General features: G+C 40.9%; 1 protein-coding gene across 1 annotated transcript in view; it reads right to left on the reverse strand.

Annotated features, from left to right (window-relative positions):
• C5H13orf42 (chromosome 5 C13orf42 homolog) overlaps positions 1–20,575 on the reverse strand; it is a 28,851-nt gene extending 8,276 nt beyond the window's left edge. The window contains exon 1 of the mRNA XM_030812522.1: positions 20,158–20,575. Within this exon, the coding sequence (XP_030668382.1) occupies positions 20,158–20,562 (405 nt within the window). The 5' untranslated portion in view covers positions 20,563–20,575. The remainder of the gene's footprint in view (positions 1–20,157) is intronic.
• Between the last annotated feature and the right edge of the window lie 1,080 nt (positions 20,576–21,655).

Here is a 21,655-nt window from a genome sequence, read left to right on the forward strand (position 1 = left end):
AGCTCAGCAGCAATTACCATCCCAGGATCACTCTGAAACACTGACAAGTGAGCTCCTTGGCTGACACTAAAGAGCCTGTTCTTCCAGGTCCCACTTCCTGGGCTCTGCTGGCCCAGTCAATCCATGGTCATTATAAAACTCATTTCTGTTGAAAGATCTTTTGGATCCTGCTGTGGCTGGGGAGTGAGTCAGTGGCGGCACACTGGTGACATTATTTGTGGCTGACCCATATGTGCCTGTGTGACTAACTCTCATCACAAAAGAGGGCTTTCCTCCACTTGTCCGATTATCTTCATTAGTCCCCCCACTGCCTTGCCCCAAATCCTTCATGGGATAAGGCAGGGGCATAAACAAGTGTAAGTGAATAAACAAATTGCTTTATTCTCCTACTTAGCCCTGCCTGCCTTCCCCGCCTGCTTTCCCTGCCCCTTGACCCAGTCTGAGATCCCAGTCCTGAGAGTGATAATGCTATCCCCCATCAGTGTCAGGGTGACTCTGTAACAGTGGTACCTAATCCCAGTGGTTGTTAGATTCTCCTGGGGTGCTTTTAAATAATATCTATGCCTGCCCTTTTCCTAAACCAATTAATTTAGACAATTAAGTGATTCTAATATACAGTGGCTGAATCATCACTCTACAGGGACCTGAACATAGGGGAGAGAGCAAAGGGGCCCACGATCTCCACCTCAATGACTGGTTTAGAGTGGAAAACCTCAAATCCTGGTTACACTCCCTGGGTTTGCAAGAGCAGACAGGAGTGTCTCCATGATGACAAGAACACAGGGGACATGACACAAGGGGACAGGATACAGGTCACTGAGGGATGAGAACAAAACTCTGGGTTAAAGGGCCCAGACTCTTCATGTCTTTGTGTCCTTCCTATGGCTTAGCACACAAAGAAGCCCAGGTAACGGGACTCCATCCATCCCCTGCTGCTCTCTCCTATTGGCCCAAAGTATAAGAACATCTCACCCACAGGGGCGCACTTTCCCATTCCCAAACTTTACCTAAGCCACCTCCTAGGCAGACATTTCCTCTGCTTGTATTCATGCAGTTTTGTTTGCTTCCTGAATTAATGTTTGGCATTCATCCCTGCCAGACTTCATTCTGGCTAGAAACAGCTGCTGCTCTAATGTGTTAAAAACGGCTTGGGATTCTAATCCTATCTCTTATTGTCCAGGGGACAAATCATCCTGGTGTGCTCAGGAATCATCCCAGTTTACACCTGTTATCCCAGTGGGATTATGCGTAGTACCTCTTTTCACTCTCCAACGTGTCCCTAGTTGGGGGATAAATTACCCGGTCCTTTATCATATAAACCACAAGTTGTGCCACCTCCTCCAAGTCTGTTACCACCTGCAATAAGCTGCATTTTATTATCAAGTTACTGTAAATATGCATAACATTTTCCTAAATTCTTCACTTTAATCCATGTTTTTTGATCACCAATCTTTTGAATAGGATTTATTCATTTGAATTATTCATTTGTTTTCACCTAAATCTTATCCACAATATCTCATCTAAAATTTCCGGATTTGGTTCATTTAAAGTGATCTAGGCACCTGAGAAAAAAACTTGAGTGTAAAATCCTTCTAGCTCTTTATAATTTATAATTTTTTTTTCAAATCTGTCACATTTGCTTTGTCCAAACCTCATTTTGTTGCTTTTTAAAAACCAACTCTCTATTAGTGAATCTTTCTGAAACACTCAACTTAGTTTCCATAAAAGAAATTATATTTTATCATTCATATATTACCATATTTAATTAAAATACATGACTATAAATTACAATAAGTCCAAATTATATAAACCAGTTTGGGAAGAAATATAACTTAATTTTAATAAGCAAGTCCTTCAACTTGTGAAGCTGAGAAGTACATAGGCATATCCTAGTTTTAAAAATGTTTTATTATAAAAAATTTTTCAATACAAAAACTATAGAAAATAGAACCGTGAACCTCATATACTCATCATCAGCAACAACCATCACCTTTCTGCCGTTTTTGTTCATCTATCAACCTCTCACTTTTTTTCTGAAAGCTAATCCTAAAAAAAGATAATTTTACTCATAAATACTTCAAAATGTATCTCTAACAGATAAGAGTTTTCAGCAACATTATCCACAATATAATACTCAACAAAACTGATAATTTCTTAATATCAGCAAGTACCTAGTTTATGTTCTATTTCTCTTGACTGACTCAAACATGTCTTGTGCAAATTGGTTTGTTCAAGTTAGGATCCAAACAAGGTCCACATTTAGTTGCTACCTGTTTAAGTCTCTTTAATGATTTATGCAGGTCATTTAATTGAAGAATCTGCATCTCTCGTTCTATAGACTTTCTCACATTCTAGATTTGACTGACTCCTTCTTCTGGGTATTGGTTCACATGTTTCTCTCTTCCTCAAATTCCCTATAACTGGTCCTCAGATCTGGAGCAGGTCTGTCCAGTAGGACTTTCTGTAGTGCTGGGAATGTTCTACATCTACACTATCCAATATGGCAGCCACTAGCCATGTGTGGCTATTGAGTACTTGAAAAGTGGCTACCATGATTGAGGAACTGAACTTTTAATTCTTAAATTTAAATTTAAATAGCCATATGTGACTGGTGGCTACTGAATTGCAAAGTTCAGATTTAAAGGTTTAATTCAATTCAGATTTAATTTTTTTAATAATAAGGTTAGTGGTGCTGTGTATCACACACCAGGAGGCACACAGTGCATGTTTTCCTGTTTCATGCAATGTTGACATTGATTGGGGGTTTATGTGATGTTGGCTTGATCCATCTACTAGAAAATTTGCCACCTACCTTTTACTTAATGCTTTTAGCAATCATTGTCTAGATTCATTATTTTACTACTAGTTGCAAAATGTTGCTTTTCCAGTTCTTCAACCTTCCTGCATTTATTAACTGTGCTTTTGGTATGAAGAACTTTCCCTCATCAACCACATAGTCTGTTTAGGAATGGCAGAATACTTGCTCTTTTTTTCCCATATAATAAATTGATACCCTAGAAAGTTTTCGAGGTAACCAATAAGGTTCACTTGCTTGTTTGTTTTGGGGGGGTATTATTTAAAATTCATGTATTTTTAACATATTGGATGTCTTTTCATCAGCTGTAATTATCCTTTTTGATGCTCACACTGTCCTGTATTTTGAGAGCAAGAACTCTTTCATGGTGGATCCTGAGTCTCTTTGACACAATCCTGGTATCTTTGAGAACCTCTGAACTTTTTTTTTTTTTTTTTTTTGAGACGGAGTCTCGCTCTGTCGCCCAGGCTGGAGTGCAGTGGCGCAATCTCGGCTCACTGCAAGCTCCGCCTCCTGGGAGAACCTCTGAACTTTTAGACATAACAAACGCCCAATATTCATCTTGTACATTTTCTACTCCAGACCTGGATTCTGTTACTTCTCCAAAAAAAACTGAATTTTTAGTTGGAAGTGGCATCTAGATAGCACAATATACATGTTAGGGATTTTATTGCTACAGGGTTGTCATTACTTCTAGGCCTTTTCAGTGCAATAAACGAGGGAATACTAATTTTTTAGAAATAAAAAAGTCTTGAGTTCATACTGGTATTTGCAACTCAAATTAAAACGATGTGTTCACAGTTCCTCTTCCCACACTTTGTATTATTGCTACAATACATTTCATTTTTAATTGTGCTGTAAACATACAATATATTCTACCCTCTTTGCTTTAGGCAATTAGTTATAATTTAGAGAATTTTAAAATGTTTTAAACCCACAAATTGTATTTTTACCTTTTTCCAGTCCTCCTCACCTCTTTGTGTGGATCTAAGTTTCATCTGGTACCACATTTACTCTTCAAAAAATATCCTTAATATTTATTGTACTACAGGTCTGCTGAAAAATGAATTCTCACAGTTTTTGCTTGTCTAACAAATATTTCTTTTGCTTTCATGTCTTAAAAGATATTTCCACTGGGTATAGAACTCTGTTGATAAGTATTATTTTTCTTTCTTTCAGCACTTTAAAGATACCACTTTTAATATGGTTAGGCTGTGTCCCCACCCAAACCTCATCTTGAATTGTAGCTCCCATAATTCCCATGTGTCATGGGAAGGACCCTGTGGGAGATAATGGAATCATGGGGGTGTGTCTTTCCCATGCTTTTTTCATGATAGTGAGTCTCTTGAGATTTGATGGTTTTATAAAGGGGAGTTCCCCTGTGCATGCTGTCTTGCTTGCTGTCATGTAAGATGTGCCTTTGTTTCTCCTTTGCCTTCCGCCATGATTGTGAGTCCTCTCCAGCCATGTGGAACTGTGAGTCCATTAAACCTCTTTCTTTTATAAATTACCCAGTCTTGAGTATGTCTTCATTAGCAGTGTGAGAACAGACTAATACAACTCCATTGTTTCCTGGCTTGCATCATCTCTGATAAGAAATTTATTGTAATTTTTATCTTAGTTATGCTGTGCAATGTGTCATTTTTCTCTGTCTTTTTAGCAATTTAATTATGATACATGTAAGTTTTATCACTGTTGTTGCTGTTGTTGTTGTTATTGATCCTGCTTGGTGTTTTCTTGACTTCTTAGATCTGTGTTTGTTGTTATGTGTGTTGTTCTTAGATCACTGTTGTTGTTGTTATTGATCCTGCTTGGTGTTTTCTTAACTTCTTTAATCTGTGGTTTATTATATGTCACTAATTTGGGGGAAAATCTCAGCCATTGTTCCCTCAAATATTTCTCATACCCCCTTCTCTCTTTCTTCTTCTCTGGGATTCCAACTACACTTATATTAGACCCCTTGATGTTGTCCCATAGTTCTTGGATGCTCTGTTTTTTATTTATTTACTTATTTGGTTTTTTTTTAACTATATCTTCTTTTTGTGTTAGTTTTGGTCATCTCTTTGGACCCATCTTCAAGTCTGCTGATTTTTTCCATGGCTGTAGCAAGTCTACTGATGAGCCCAGCAAAGGCATTCTTCATCTCTGTTCTGTGCTGCTCATTTCTGGTCTTTTCATTTAGTTCTTTCTTATGGTTTCCATCTTTCTGCTGGAATTATCCATCTGATCTTGTGTGTGTTTTCCACCTGTTCCATTAGGGATTTTAACATATTAATTATAATTTTTTAAAATTTTCCTGTCTGATAGTTCCAATGTTCATGTCATATCTGAGTCTAGTTCTATCAGTTGCTTTGTTGCTTGGTACTTCATTGTTCTTTTCTTGCTTTTTCATATACTTCATAATTTTTTTGTTGAAAGCCAGGCATTTTATGTAGGTCAGTAGACACCGAGGTTTTTATGCCTGCAAATGGTCTTTCCTTTGGCTAGGCCTTTAGTTTGGTTTTGAGTCAATCTAGATAAGATTTTAGCTGGGACTGGGCCTGTTGTTGCTATGGTTACTCGAAGTACATCACAGATTTTAAATCTCTCTAGAAATACCTTGAGTTTAAAGTACAGGCTAATTTTCCAGAGAGTTTGTCCTCAATGTCTGCTGCATCCTCAGCTTTAGGTCTTTCCTATCTGCTTTCCTAAAGAGAGGGTTTCCCTCCTCACTTTTGCCCCTCTGTTAGCAGTATTCCACTGTCAGTTTCTACCTGATGCTTGTTAGGATGGTGGTGAGAGGCAAGAGGGCATTCACTGTTTTTGGATAAAGCCCCAGTCTCAGGCAGGCGCTGTGTCCCTGGGAATGGGCCTTCTCCATGGCCTTGTAAGGTTGAGAGTGACATTCTTTCCTGCTCTCCACACCCTGAGCAGAAACTGACAGTCTCTCTAATTCAAATTGAATAGTAGAGGTTTCATACTTAACTTCTTTAGTTCATATTTGTATCTCTATTAAACTGAATATCTTGGTTCCATGCAACATTAACAAGATTATTTATTTATTTTACCCTACTATATATAATCATTTCAAAATAGTAACATCAACATTCCAATAGTAAGCCCACTGAATGCAGTTTAAGATGTGTGTGTGCATCTGCATGTGTGTGTGTGTTTTGTCGTTGGACTGTATAAACCAAAATTCTGTTTTAAAGTCTCTTGAAATAATGCTTTTCTGTGTGATTATGCTTTTGACTTGGTAATTTGTTAGATTCCTATGCTTCAGTTGAGTTTCCTGTTTAAGGATTGCTTTTTTCTTTTTGCTTTAATATTTTAAAACTATGTAAATAATATGCATGGCTCCAAAACCAAAACTATAACTAACATTCAAGAGAGGGCTTGCTTTCATGTCAGTCCCTTCTCCTCATTTCCTCTATCTTTGCTTTAGTATTTTGTTTATCTTTCTATCATTTCTTCAAAAATACGAGCAAGCATATTTGTATTTACTGCTTTTTAAAAAAACAAAAAGGAGCATACCATGTACACCTGTGAGTATTGCTTTCTTCACTCAATGTATCCTGAGGATCACTCTATAGCAGTAAATAGAGATCCTCCTCATCCCTTTTAATAGCTGCGTAGTTCTCCATTGTACAGACATGCATAGATGCAAACAACAGTCCCCGATTGATAGATCTTTGGGTAGTTTGCAATCTTTTGCTATTAGTGCGGCAATGAAAATCTTGTCATACGTCATTTTGTATTTTGCCTGTAATACTGTAGTTAGAGATAGCCTTCCATTTATAAATACCCAGCTTGCTCTGGGTGTCTCAATGAGAGAATGGTGAGCATCAAGTAATCTGGCAAGTTAGTTAAGTAGGGTTTGGTTAATAGACCTTCTATTGTCCTTTTATAAATTATACTTTTAAAGGTCACCAAATAGATTCTATGATGATTTTCTAAGTACCAAGTCTAAACTACCGGTCAGGGGCTGAGCCTTTTCTATTCCTGGATTGAACTCATGCTGAGCTCAGCTTTTTCTGCCTTCTCACAATTTCCATGGGGCTTTCTAACGTACACTATGACATTCCCGCAGTGATTCCTTCAGGGCTCAGGCTATTGTCACAGGAAAATCTACTTTACAAAGAGGTGGTTGTGCAAAATGAGACTTCAGTCATCAACACCCCTAGGTGAAACCCAAAAGTCTTCCCTCCCTGAACTCACAACTCCAAGCAAAAGTGGATTGCTTCTCTCTCAATCTTGATTTTTTTTTTTTTCCTAGCCCAGACCTTTTGGTCTTTGGAAATGCCAAATGTAACCCAGGCTGTTTCCTGCTGCAGCCTTCCCGGCTGAGTTTCACAGGGTCCATGTCCCTTTGCCATCAGCCCTGAAGTAGCCCAGGGAGACGAAGCTTTCTCTAAGAGCATCTGTATCTCATTGCCAGCTCCACTCCAGTTTGCCTTTCACATTTAACCCTCCATGGCCTTAGGGTTATCATTTTCCGAGTCTTCCCTGCTCCACCTCCCCACCCCAGGCCTGAGCCTCGGATTACTCTTCTCAGATGTAATCCTTTGCACTTTCCAAACAAAACTCCTTTGTATTTCTCATTTCAATTTCTAATTCCTTGAGGGCAGTTTCTAATTTTATATTATTTATTTTTTTGCATTTCGTATCAGTTTGCCATCCTGCTTGGCTTCACCACCCTCTGGGTACCTGAGATGCTCCCTTCCCAGGTCTGTTCATTTTCTTCTGGGCTCTGTCAGTATTTTTCTGCAAGAGATCTAAATTCTACAAAATAAACTTCCGGTTGTAAACAGCAACATTGTGTCAGAAAGGAGAACCCAGCCAATGCCAAGGAGACCACTGCTATGCATCCAGCCCCCTCTCACCTCTTCTACTTAGCAATTCCCCTCATCTCCTCAGAGGGTCAGCTCATGTGTCATCTCCTCTCTGAATCTTTCACCAGTTGTCGCAGACAGACCCAGGCACATCTTTTCTATGCTCATTTTCTATCTCATTGGATAGCTCCACATCGCACACTGTATAAATTCACACTGGACCAATGATCCTCAACCTCTTCTGTGAGATGACTTTGGCAAATAACACTCACAAATATGACATACCCCTATTGATAAATGCACACTGCCAGCTGCTGCATACATGAGACAGGTTGCAGGATATTCACAACTCCCAATGTTCTGGTTGTAATTCCGCCTGTTTCTCATCCAAGGCACCTCAACACACCAGTGTGGCTCAAACAATGACACTGAGAGTTGCTGCCTCAGGCTATGGGCTGCATTAGGGCAAATATGTTGTCTTTATGTATGAACATCGAGCATCTATTTCAGTGCCTGATGCACTGAAATAACTATTTGTTGAATGAAGGAATGTACACCGTTATATACATGCCATTACCTAATTATATTTTCCAACCAATTCATATGTTGCTAATTTATACTTTGGGACTTAATTTGGCAAATTTTAGGAACTCTACTTTCAATTTCTGTGAAGTGCTAATAATACTTTCTTGGGATAATCATACCTAGGTATCTGAATGTCAATATTGGTGATGAAATTTCCAGGGTAAAATGTGGAATTGGTCCTGATTGAGAAGGTCATTTTACACTTGGATCATTCAACTGGGTGAAATTAAATGCAAAACAAGTCAAATTTACCCACAAGCAATTTAATATTACCAAATAAGGTTTTTCTGGTTTTAAACCTTAAAAGTTCCATCTAGTGCATCTTTTTTGCCTTTTGCTATCCTTGGGATGGAGGTACAGGACCAAGTCAAAAGTGATACTTATCTATTTCTTTTACATTACAGCACCCAAGGAAATGTATGCTTATAATTGAATAGGGTTTTATGGAAAAAGAATGGGAGTTTATGAAACAAGAACTGTAGACTAAGAAGAAAAAAACTTAGAAAAAAGTATCATCACTGAAATTTAAGTACATAGGCACACATAGCCACATACAAATTTTCAATAGATGAGCTAAATAGTCAACTTGCCAGGGCTGAAGAAAAAATCAGTGAAATAGACAATTGAGCTGAGAAAATTATCACAAAGAGATAAAAATAAGAAGTTTGTCAGAAACTCTAGTATAACTAAACCATGGTATTATCTATTATAACTAAATACTAAAATAGTTTTGGGAGAACAGCTGCATATCTTTCGTTTCTGGTAACAGAGGTTGTAGACTCACTGGATCCAACTAACAGTTTTAGGCTTACTTTTTCCCCAGCTTTATAATGTTTGTTTTTGTTTGTTTAGAGGCAGAATATCTCTCTGTCACTCAGGCTGGAGTGCAGTGCCGTGACCATCATTCACAGTGGCCTCGAACTCCTGGCCTCAAGCAATCCTCCTACCTCAGTTTCCCAAAGTGCTGGGATTATAGGGATGAGCCACCTCACCTGGCCCAGCTTTATAATCTTAAAGCCATTACTTATTTTGTCAGCCCCTTGTAACTCCTGGCCTTATATGTCATGTAAATGATCATTTGGCTTTAACAAAACACTGAGTTAATAAAATGTTGCTCATATATATGAAACTGTTAGAAGCCTAACTGATAGAACTGAATTAACAGACTTAAAGCATAGTGTAAAATCTTCACATACAGTAAGTGAAATGTCACAATCCACTAAGAGAAGGAATGTACACCCTTATATACATGCCAGTTGTCAATAAATAGTGTTGGAAAACTTTGCTATTTGGGAAAATTCAAGTTGTGTTCTCAGTTCCTACTACATATCCAAATAAATTGCTGATAGACAAAGGGATTGGTTTTAAAAAAAAAAAAAAAGAAAAATGGAACTATTAAAAAAAGGATAATATGGCAAATACACAATTGACCTTGGAACATGGAAGGACTTTCTAAGCATGAAAGCAATAGAAGAAATTACAGACGAAAATTGAAGACACAAAAATAAGTAGTATCTGCACATCAGAAATGTCAAATAAATGAAAAGATGTATAATAACTTGGAGAAAATATTTTAACATATATGGAAGACAATGCACTAATATCCTCAAAAATCCCTGTAAATAACAAAATATAAGAAGTGTCCCTGTAAATAAATAACAAAACTTTAATACAGCCAAAAGAAAATGTATAAAGACATGAATGAACAATCCACTAAATAAGAAGTATGCATTTTTATGACGATAAAAAAGGTCATTCTTCACTGACCCTTCGCAAAGGTCATTATGCAAGCAATAATAAAAGTACCTTAAGATACTGCAATTTATCTATCAAATTGGCAAACTTTTAAAATTAATGACAGTACTTGATGCTGATAAAATGCAAATAGAAGAGCTTATTAGAAACCTACTGTTGATGAAAAGCAAAAATTGATAAAGTGTTTCTGGAAAGTAATATGTAAAAGAATCCCTAAAAAATAATGACCTTTGGCTTTCAACCCATTAATCACACTTTAGGAATCTCTGCTAAAAAATGCCTTATAGACATAGAGTACAATGTGTTTATTTATAACGTTTAGCAATTGTTTAAAGAAGATGAGTTGTTAAATTTGCCTTTTAAGCTTTTGTTTTCAAAAAGTAGTTAATGAGATGGAAAAGAACTGACAATATATAACATTAACTGAGAAGAGAATACAAAGATGTATATATGGTATGAACCAAATTTAGTACATTTATACATATATGGACATTAGGTTGCCAGGTTTAACAAATTAAAATAAAGTATGGCAGTTGAAGTCTAATTTCAGATAAACAATGAATAATTTTTCATATACATACATGCCAAATATTACATGGGACATCCTTATACTAAAAAATTCTAATTTTTGCCAGGCATTCTTCATTTTATCTTACAACCCCAATGCACATATGTGCAAATACACAGAAAAATATGACTAAAATAAAATATACCTAAAAATTATATAGTGAGTACCTCTATCTAGATGGTAGGATTCTAAGATATTTTTATTTTCTTCCCTATACTTTTCTGTATATTATGAATTTCATCTTATAAGCAAATAGAACTTTATTATCAGAAAAAAATGTATAGCGTATGTTTTTGATGGTGGGCTCTAATCAATTACATAATGGCTATTTTAATTATAGGATATGATTCCACATGAATATACTCAAACTATATTCTATTCCACTAAAAAAAAAAAAAAGGCATCAAAACCACACACCTATGACTTTTCCAGATCTTCCATCAAAGTTTATAACAGTTTCCTTCTTAAATTACAATTGGAGTTTCTCAAGTAATTGGTTTACTGAGCATCTACCATGTGCTTAAAACCATGCTAGAGGTTGGAGTTAAAAAGATAAATAAGATATAATGCCTCTGCTCAATGAGCTCACAGTTAGTGGCATAGATAAGCAAAAGAAGAGACAATTACAGTGTGCTGAGTGCTAAAACAAGGCTCAGACGTAGGGAGGAGGGAAATCCACTGTGTTGAATTGTGGATGTGAGAAAAGGCTTCCCAGGAAGTGCTCTCTGCTGTCTCAAAGGACAAGAAGTTAGCCAGGTGAACAAGGTGGTATGGGGGAGAGAAAAAAAGGGAGGAGGAAGTATTGTTTCTAGGCAGAGCAAACAGCTTGTGCTCAGAGGATAGATTAGGAATATAATTACACGTCTTGCAGCTTGACTGAGAGGGACTACAGGAATCATATGCATGGTTATCAATCATTATTATACTGTCTGCCATCTTGCGGAGAACTCTGCCAGGCATAATAGGAAATTTTTTGCAGTTCACATTGAATTTTTACTGCCTTTCAACTATGTAAACCAGACACTGGCCAAGTGATAGAGACAGCTCCCCAGCCCCTGCCAGTAACTGATGCTCACAGAAAACCTGCATTTTAATATCACTGTGTTTGCAGAAATTCTCAACAGACCTAAAAAATAATTATCAATGGTGTAAAACAGATCCAGAACCTGCTTCCTATCCCATATGCAATTAATATACAGATGATTTGGAGTCTTTTTAGATGAATTGGATTCAGACCCTCCTGCCATAGAGGAGAAAGAGCCTCTACAGGCTGTTGATATGGTCTCATTTTATGAGCCAAGTTTGAGTGGCCTTAATAGAAAATTAATTCTGAAAGCTAACTATTTTCAAAATAAAACTGTTTTCACTAAAAATCAATCACTTTTGACAGTTATTCTTCAGAATTCAATGGGTTCTTTTTAAACCATTCTTATAACAGGTGAGTTTCATTAGTTGAGGGTCAGGGCAGGGTGTCTATTTTGCAACTAGTTCATCCAGGCAGACATATCAGAAATCCAAGCTACTCAGGGATCCATGAGAGAATTAATGAGGTTTCTTCTGACTGTGGTGAGTGACCAGTATATTAGTCCATGTTCACACTGAGACTGGGTAATTTATCAAGGAAAGAGGTTAATTGACTCACAGTTCCACATGGCTGGGGGAGCCTCAGGAAACTTACAGTCATGGCAGAAGGTGAAGGAGAAGCAAGTACCTTCTTCATAAGGCATCAGGAAAGAGAAGAGCAAGCGAGAGAGGAAGCGCCACACTTTTAAAACAACCTGATCCCATGAGAACTCCCTCACTATCACGACAGCATGGGGTAAACCGCCCCCATAATCCAATCACCTCCCTCCCTTGACACATGGGGATTACAATTTGAGATGAGATTTGGGTGGAGACACAGAGTCAAGTCACATCAACAGGTAACCCCGCCTGAGAAAATGTCCAACGTGAACCATCTGGACTGCATGGGAGCCATGGGGTTCCATAGGGTTCTGCTGCCAACCCCAAAACAGCAGCCTGGCTCTGTCACCAGCCTCCCGAGCCTCTTCTCTGTGATCTAGCCAGGCTTGGGTCCACTTAGATGGCCCATTTCTCAAAGTGGCCTGTGGTTGTTGCTGTTTCTCTGGCCCTAAAAGTGTGGGGAGCTGTCCTCAGGGAGGACCCCAAATGCCAACAAGCACTCTAGTCAGATGCAGAGCACAGGCTTCAACTTTTCCTCTTCACCGCCCATTGAAACCAAGACTGATCAGTCATAGAAAGAAAGGACGTTCTGGGCCAGGTGCGGTGGCTCACACCTGTAATCCCAGCACTTTGGGAGGCTGAGGCAGGCAGATCATGAGGCCAGGAGTTCGAGACCAGCCTGCCCAACCTAGTAAAACCCCGTCTGTACTAAAAATACAAAAATTAGCCGGGCGTGGTGGTGAGCGCCTGTAGTCCCAGCTACTCAGGAGGCTGAGGGAGGAGAATCACTTGAACCCGGGAGGCAGAGATTGCAGCTAGCCAAGATCAGGCCACTGCATACCAGCCCGGGCCACAGTGCGAGACTCTGTCTCAAAAAATAAAAAGAAAGAAAGGAAGGAAGGAAGCTCTGACACAAGTGGCAACACAGACAAGCCTTGAAGACGTTGTGCTAGGTGCCATAAGCCAGACACAGAAGAACGAGTATGATTCCACTTATGTCAGGTGCTAAAATGGGCAAATTCACAGAGACAGAAAGTAGAACAGAGACTACCATGGACTGGGGAAAGGGGGAAATGAGGAGTTTGTGTTCGATGGGTGAGTTTCTGTTTGGAATGAAAAAGTTGTGGAGATGGATGGTAGTGATCGCTACACAACACTGTAAATGTACTTAATGCCACTGCATTGTACACTTTAAAATAGTTAAAATGGTAACTTTAAAATATTTTACTTTAAAGACTGTTTCATATTTAAAGAAATAATTGTCAAACCTTTTATAAAAACATTTTCCTGATTTCTAAATGAGGTACTTTGAGAGGGTCCACAATCTTTTAAGGAATTCATTTTCTAGGGTACTACTAACAATACTTTCATAAAGTGTTCTAAAAATACATTAATTAGGGCTTAATAATCCCTTGGATGAATTATTATACATTTATATAAACAATAATTTGGAAAAGCTCATGGGAGACTAGTGTGAAAGACCCTGGTTATTGTCTGGCTATTAACATTTTGAAGGATATCTAGTAGTATACACTTTTACTTTTAAAAAAATTGATACAAAGTCATTCAAAGAAAAGCATTTAGTACATGGAGCGTGGTGGCTCGCACCTGTAATCCCAGGACTCTGGGAGGCTGAGGTGGGCGGATTGCCTGAGTCCAGGAGTTCGAGAAAAATATTTAATTTCTTAAGAATTTGTTAACTGTAATAGACTTCATTACCCATAATCTGAGGACATTAAAAAGCACTCATTTCAGGAACCGTGAAGTGCTGTGTGAAAATGGTAAAAGTTATGTTACATTTATTGTACCACACCAAAATAAAGCTTAAATTTGTAATGAAAATGTTTACAAATTAGATGGTGGTGAAGATTACACAATACTGAATCGACTAAAAACCACTGACTTGTACACTGTGAAAGAGTGAGTTTTGTGTATGTGAATTAAAGCCATTATATTTTTTTAAAAAAGCCAAGCTAAGAAAAGTGATGTTTATGAGTAGGTGAGAAAAGAGAGAAGTAAAATAACCCAGGGCTCATCATAGCAGGAGAGGGCTGCAGCTTGAAGAAATCAACAAGAACAAGCAAGGACAGGCACACACAGAGGCTGAAGCCAGTCACATCCCATACGTGACCCTGGAACAAACTCCACAGGGAGCAATCGGCTGTCTAACATGCTAGGATGCAGGGTGGAGTGGGAATAGCAAAAAACACAGCAGGACAACTTGTTACTTTTCAGACATTTTTCTCTCCTGGGGTGAATCAATTCTTCAGAGGATTTTGACAAAGGCCATTGGAAGGGTGTGTGATCTATCCATACCTCTGGCATTTGAATTCTTCCCTGGGCTCAGAAGGGACTGGCAGAAGCTACTGAGCTCAGCTGAGCTGCCAATCCGTAGTCTCTCACTAAGATGCAGTTCAGGACCACACCCTGTGTGGTTACAGCTGGGGCTCTGAGAAATCACCATAGGAACACTGGTCTTGCTCTCTCACAAGACCGACTGCCCCCATGAGGACAGGGACTTTGTCTTCTTCACCAGCATCTAGAACAGCTCCTGACACATAGTATGTGCTCAATCAATATGTGTTAAGGGACAAGTGAGTGATATATTAATAAAGTGTTACTAAAATAGTATTAAGGGCATCACTAACCACATCACACAAGACTCCCTGAGTCAAGTGCCATATGAGATATTTTGAAATTCAAAGCCAGGGGGAAAATCTCACTCCCCTAAGCAATGGGTATGGTTCTTCTCAGATCATCGGAATTTTGAAACAAGTCCAGCTCTTTTTATCTTAGTTTCCAGCAAGGACAGAGCCAAATCTAAGGCTCATCTATGGCAGCTGAATTCGCTTCTATGATCTGCATATTATTTTGAGTGGTCTTGATTTTCTATGATTTTTTTTCTCTCCTGATTTTCCAATTTCTGGTGCTACTTAACAATTCTGTATGCTCTTGAATCTTGTATGTTATACAAGATCAAAATATGTTTTCCAGTCAAAAGATGCTGTAGACATATTGACAGTATGAGTTCTGACATGATACAGAAGCTAATTCAGCTGCCATAGATACTTCATCTCAGATACTTTGTAGAATGACCTGGAGATATGAAAGCATATTGTTGAAAAATGATTTCAGGACATAATACCTTCCCATCATGAAGTTCCGACTGTAGCTGTGCTTGCACTGTTTCCTCAGCTCTTTTCCTAGTATGTACTGAGAAGTGCAAAAGTAGATGATATACAAACTCAATATTTCAATGCTATGGAGACCTAGAGTAAAACTGGAATCACAGGCAGCCATGTGAAAAGAAGTCAAGATGGAGATAAATTCCATCCATGGATTGTGGAAAGAAAACAATTTAAAGCATACCTTCTGGCCACTTCCTTTCAGCCAGGTTTCTCTTGAACAAAAGAAGCCCAGTCTCTCCCACTTTGGGAGGGCTTCACCCTACACAGAATCCACATGCAGTATGACGTAGCTACCTCCCTAATGACTCTCCCTGGCCCAGGTGTGCAGGATAAAGCAGCCTCTGCACTGCATCCTGAGGTGCACACTCTTGCATCTTCTATGTTATACAAGATCAAAACATGTTTTCCAGTCAAAAGATGCTGTGGATACATTGACAAGAGTGTGAGTTCTGGCACGATACAGACTGGGATCAAATCCTGGCTTTCTCTTCATCAGGAGCATGGCCTTACACAAATCTCTTAACGCCCCCAAGCCCCAGTTTTCTCCTTTATAGAATGAGGCTAATAGCCAACAGGTCAGGTTTGGAGAGTGATTAGAAGTCAGGAATAACAGCTGATTGTTCCTGACTGTGCCTGGGCTATGGCACGGGAGCAGGGGAAGTGGGTGTAGAGGAGAACATCGTTGCTCCTCCTCACTGGCAAGAAACACCCAAGGTGCCCAGAGCAGGAGGAGGCTTGTCCTGTTGGTTCAGAGACTCTACATTCCTTGACAAGACACACTTCAAACATGCCATCCTTCTGCCACACACATTGTGCCCTGGCTTAGAAATTCTAACTTTTTAGCTCCTAAACAATGAGTCCCAAACTGCAGCTCATTCCCAACACTGCACAAAAATCCTCACATATGGATTTTTGTTGTTGTTTTGATTTTAAAATGTTGCAAAAAGCGTATCTCATTCATTTTTATAATGACCTATTCTGAGGGAGGAGTACATTGCCACAGGGCCTGGCAGAGACTCCCACCATGCAGGGTCCCAGGAGGGGCTCCCAGACCCACCCGAGGCTCACCTCACTTCCAGTGTGTCCTGACTTCCTCCTCCCATCGACCCACATGGGTGGTCTTCTAGGCTCTGGGTATCTCCAGGGGGCTGGGGTAACAGACCATTTGGTACCCTGGCCTTGGATGCCATTCACATGTCAATGGGACCTGTTAGAAAGCCTCACTCCAGAGTATGAAAGCCATATGTCTTGATCCAGCAATGGCTTGTGAAATCAAGTTATTGTGTCATGACAATTTTTTTAAAAAAATTAGAATAGCATGGAATGCTTTGGAAAACATCAGAGTGCTAAGCAAGGAACAGGAGTAAGTCTATTTCATAAAACTTTTGTTTTGTTTGTGTGTTTGGGTAAACTGGGTCGGTAGCTAAAATATGTTTCTTACTGCAATGGATTCTAATCAAAATAGTTTAAAAGCCACTATCTTACCACGAAAGAGGGACAGACAAGGGAACTTAGGTCCTGTGGCCAGGCCAGGGGCTTGCATCTGGATGGAGGGAGGGCAGCAGAGAGGGCCTGCCATGGTGCCCTGGAGTCACAGAGAACACTGCTCCCTCCCTATATGGAGGCCGGCTCTCCCCTCTGTATGGCACAAAAGACATCAGACTTTTAAAGGCTACAAAGCATCTACAAATGACTGATAGTATTCACTCTTATGCTCTGGAGATAGAAAAATGAGAAAGATACTGTTTCAGCTTCAAGCTCACCAAGTTCACTGCAGTACACCGGGGAGACACACATTTTAACAAACCACAGTAGGATGTGATGAAAGCTAAAATAGAGGTGTGTTCAGACCAATGCTGGAGAAGAGAAGAGGCTAATTCTATAGAGGGGTATATTCATTTCCTAGGGCCACTGTAACAAAGCACCACAAACTGGGTGGCTTCTGTAGCTTAGAGCTACAGATCTCACAGTTCTGGAGGCCAGAAGGTGTCCGCAGGGCATGCTCCCTCTGAAGGTGCTGGTGAAGGGTCTGTTCCAGGCCTTTTTCCTGGCTTCTGGTAGGTCCTTGGCTTCTGTCCATGGCATTCTCCCTGCATCTCTGTGTCCCCACATGGCCATCTTCTTATGAAAACACCAGGCCTATGGGATTAGGGGCCCACCCTACTCCAGCATGACCTCATCTTAACTAATTACATCTGCAATCACCGAGTTTCTAACTGAGGTGGTACTGGGGGTTAGGACTTCCACATATACATTTTGAGGGGATACAGTTCAACTCATAGTAAGTAGTCAGGGGAAAGAATGGTGTTTTCCCTAAACCTGCTATGTCAGCAGGGCTTTCTCCCAAAGCATGGGGTAACGGCATTCCAGGGCAAAGGAGTCCTTCTGGTCCCCTGTCCCGGCAATGCACAGAGACCCAAGCAGCCATGGGCCACCCCACCAGCCATGAAGCCTGAACCCATCATTTCACAGGCAGGCCCAGCATACAGCTGTTTCTGTCAGTGCCATGGGGAAAGACAGCAGCTGAAAAGACTGCTAAGAGCCTCCTGTACCCAACATTTCAGAGTCAGTGAACGCTGGAGTCAGTACCTGGTATGTGCTAGGAAAAATTAAGTGCAGGAGCCTACGCCTCACATTATCATTTCCATTACTACCTGATAGAAAAACAGACCCAGAGAAGTGAACTTCCCTTAACAAAGGCACACAGCTGGTAAATAGCAGAACTAAAATTCAAATTTTGTTCTGATTGACTTGTGTCCTTTCAAAACTCTTTCCTGATTGCGCTGTGGTGAGAGGCATCTCCGAAGGAGATCCCTGCATTATATCAGGCCCATGTGCCTCTGCACAGCCATTCAAAGGGCTAGAGCTGGTCATTCTGCTTCTATTCCCTCCATCTTCAAATAGCTCAACAAGGAAGGGGAGGTAGGTCCTATAAGAGAGAGCTCCATTTGCAGAGAAATGTAGTACCTAGAGGAAACCTAGCCAGTGCCTACTACCCCAAAATATCCAAGCTGGAAAGGAGTCCAGAAACCACTGCAACCCTCTCTGTCATCAGAGGTGGCTGGCCCACAGATCTACAGCTGGCTGGCCACAGAGTCAGCATCAGGACCCGCGACTAGGACCCTTTTGTATGGGCCCCCAACACTGACATACTTTTAGAGTTAAAATGATTATTTAAACTGTTCCCACCTGGTATAACATGCAGACAGTTGAAACCAATTGGGTTAGGCCAAGCCCTAGAGATTTGATAGTGGGCCAATCAGTCATTCAACATTAATGGAGCTTGCACAGCCTACAGGACACTCTGGGGAGAAAGCAAGGAAGCGGGAGACAGGCCTGCTTCAAACATCTCATCTGGTCAACAAGAAAATGATTGATAGAAGTATACAACAAAACAGCCTCAACCTACGGGCATTAGAAATAAATAAAAGCAGGCTGAGTTTGGTGACTCACACCTGTAACCCCAGCACTTTGGGAGACCAAGGCGGGAGGACTGCTTGAGGTCAGGAGTTTGAGACCAGCCTGAGCAACAAAGCAAGACTCCCGTCTCTACAAAAATTTTTTTTAAATTAGCCAGGTGGCAGGTGCCTGTAGTCCCAACTACTTGGGAAGCTGAGGTGGGAGGATCACTTGAGTCCAGGAGGTTGAGGTTGCAGTGAGCTATGATCGTGCCACTGCACTCCAGCCTGAGCAACAGGAGACTCTGTCTCTAAATAAATACAAGTCTGAGGAAATGAAGGAAAGGGTAACTGAATGAATTCCCAGCTCATAATTAAAATTAGGTGACCTAGCACCTAGAGGCGCGTCACCAAGCCTCAGTTTGCCCTTCTGTGATACTGAAGGAGTTCCTCCCCACCTACTGTACTGGCTTTACTGGGATGCTCAAGAAAAGATGATATATACAAAACACTGCAATAAGTATAAACAAAGAGATAAATGCAAATTATTTCTTCCACTCATTTCATGCTTGTGACTGTCTGGAGACCTCCAGTGCCCAAAGCCATCCGGGAATCTCCCAAGAGACACAGACTCTCTCTGTGGCATGCCTGAGCCACCACATGCCTGGTCTGAGGTACAGATGGAGGAATCTTCCAGTTGTTTGGCTTGCGTGGGGCTAAGCACCTCAATGTTTGAAAACATCTAGTCATATGATGATTTCACTTTTCACCAGGATTTTTAGATGTGACAGCAATAATTTTTTAAAACCCAACAATTTGTTGAAAAGTGATTTGCTGTCATCCAAATGCCATGCAAGCATTATCTCACCTATAACACTGGGCAGTAAATGACAGATGTGCAATGCAAATACGGTGCCGCCTGACACCAAAACCCATGTCTTCCCCACCGAGCTGCTCTGTGGACACCATTACCTGCTCCTTTTTGCTTCCTGGGTATTAAAAATAAACATGGATCAAGAAACTACCAATCAGGCACTATGCTTATTACCTGGGTGACAAAATAATCTGTACACCAAACCCTTGTGACACACAATCTACCTATATAACAAACCCGCATGTGTACCCCTGAACCTAAAATAAAGTTAATAATAAATAAATGAGTAATAAACATAGGCTTAGCCACCCTTCTCCAGGCTGGGGAGATGGCCGCATAAAGCATCTGAGGACTATTGCGCCGTGGCTCAGAATGTGTCAGATTAATTAAGCCATGCAGAGGTGGGAAGAAGCTTTCAAACAGTTGTCCAAGGCTCTCGGAAAAACCCTCATCTAAACTGTACTGCTCAGCAGCACTTACCTTTATTTCTTTGGGAGTAGACCGGACAGGAGTCTTTTTCCCTCCCTTGGAGGAGGTTGAGGAAGTCCCCTGGGTGCGGTGGGCCTTCAGATCACTGAAGCTGCTGAGATATTTTTTGCGCAACGCCAGCAGCTCCTGCAGGTACTGCAGGCAGTCCTGGGTGCGCGAATACATCCACGCCCGGTCCTCCTCCTGCCGCAGGTAGTACAGGCTGGTGTCCATGCTACTGGTGCTTTTGTACTTCTTTAAGGACTCGCTAAACTTCTCCCCGTGGTCCCCGACCACATACATGGAGCTGCTTCGAATCAGCTTCACTGCGGGGCTGGCTCCTTCGTAGAAGGGGCTCTCGGCAGCCGTCTTTCTCTGTGGGCTGGAGTTAAAGATGGAGTGGATCTTTCTGAACATAGTGCTAGATTTCTTTCTGTGGGTACCTTCCAGCTGCCTGTGCTACCGCCACTTGATCTAGATGCGGGGAGAGGAGCCGACATCCAGGCCTCGCACCATCTGCCTTCCAGGAGGCCTCTGATCTCTGGCATCCCAGGGAGCACTGGCTTGATCAGGTGGGTGACCTGCACATCTCCCATGGGGGATGTTTACATCCTATAACCAAGAGGCCATAAACAACCCGAACATAGAAGGTAGTGCACTGTGAGCTCAAAAGCGAGTGCCCTGGCTGGTTTTATGAAGCATTGGGTGTAAATACCTTCTGTGCTCTCCCGTGGAAGGCCCCAGCTGGATGGAGAAAGTGGGACAGAGCTTTGCCTGCTCAGTTTTCTTTCCTTTTCACTTTCCATCGCTGGCCATGGTCTCACTCAGTTTGAGTTGATCTTGGTGTGGATTTTTACATTTCCACCTGGGCTGAGCTGGCTCCAGTTCTGAATTCTCTGAATCCAAAATGAAATTCTACTTAGCAGGGACAGCCCTTACCCAAAAATCATGTGTTGCTCAGGGTAAAATCTAGTCCCCTAAGATGGGCCAGGGTGGACACACCAGGGCATTGACAGGAGCTCGCAGATCCCCCGATAAGCCGGGCTCTGAGCAGGCATCTGAGCGTCCTGGAAGAGCCTCGCCCTGCGGTAATGGGACCTCACAGCCGTCACCGGATAGCAGCCCATTGTGGAGGCAGGAGGAGGATTCAGATATCCAGACCACGACTTTTTGCACAAAAGCATCAGTGAGCTGAAGGGTGGCCACATTTATGGGGCAGACACTTTCTTTAGCCTGAGCACATTTTTAACTTAGACTAGTTAACATCAGACATAAACTGTTTTTTTCAGGAGGGTTGTATGAATCTATAAGGATTCCAGAGATGTTCTCTGTAGCATTTTTCTCAGGCAGATGCTAAACATTGTTATTTTGTTCATTCTTCTATGCAGTCTATTTCTCTCCTAGACTACAGTCAGAGAGTACAAGCCTGCACCAGTCTCTAGGTCAGGCATTTTCTTAAGCTATGAGCTAAGAGAAACTATGAGCCCTCAGAAATTGTATGTAGAGCATT

The sequence above is a fragment of the Nomascus leucogenys genome, chromosome 5, assembly GCF_006542625.1.
Source record: "Nomascus leucogenys isolate Asia chromosome 5, Asia_NLE_v1, whole genome shotgun sequence".
NCBI classification, from domain to species: domain Eukaryota; kingdom Metazoa; phylum Chordata; class Mammalia; order Primates; family Hylobatidae; genus Nomascus; species Nomascus leucogenys.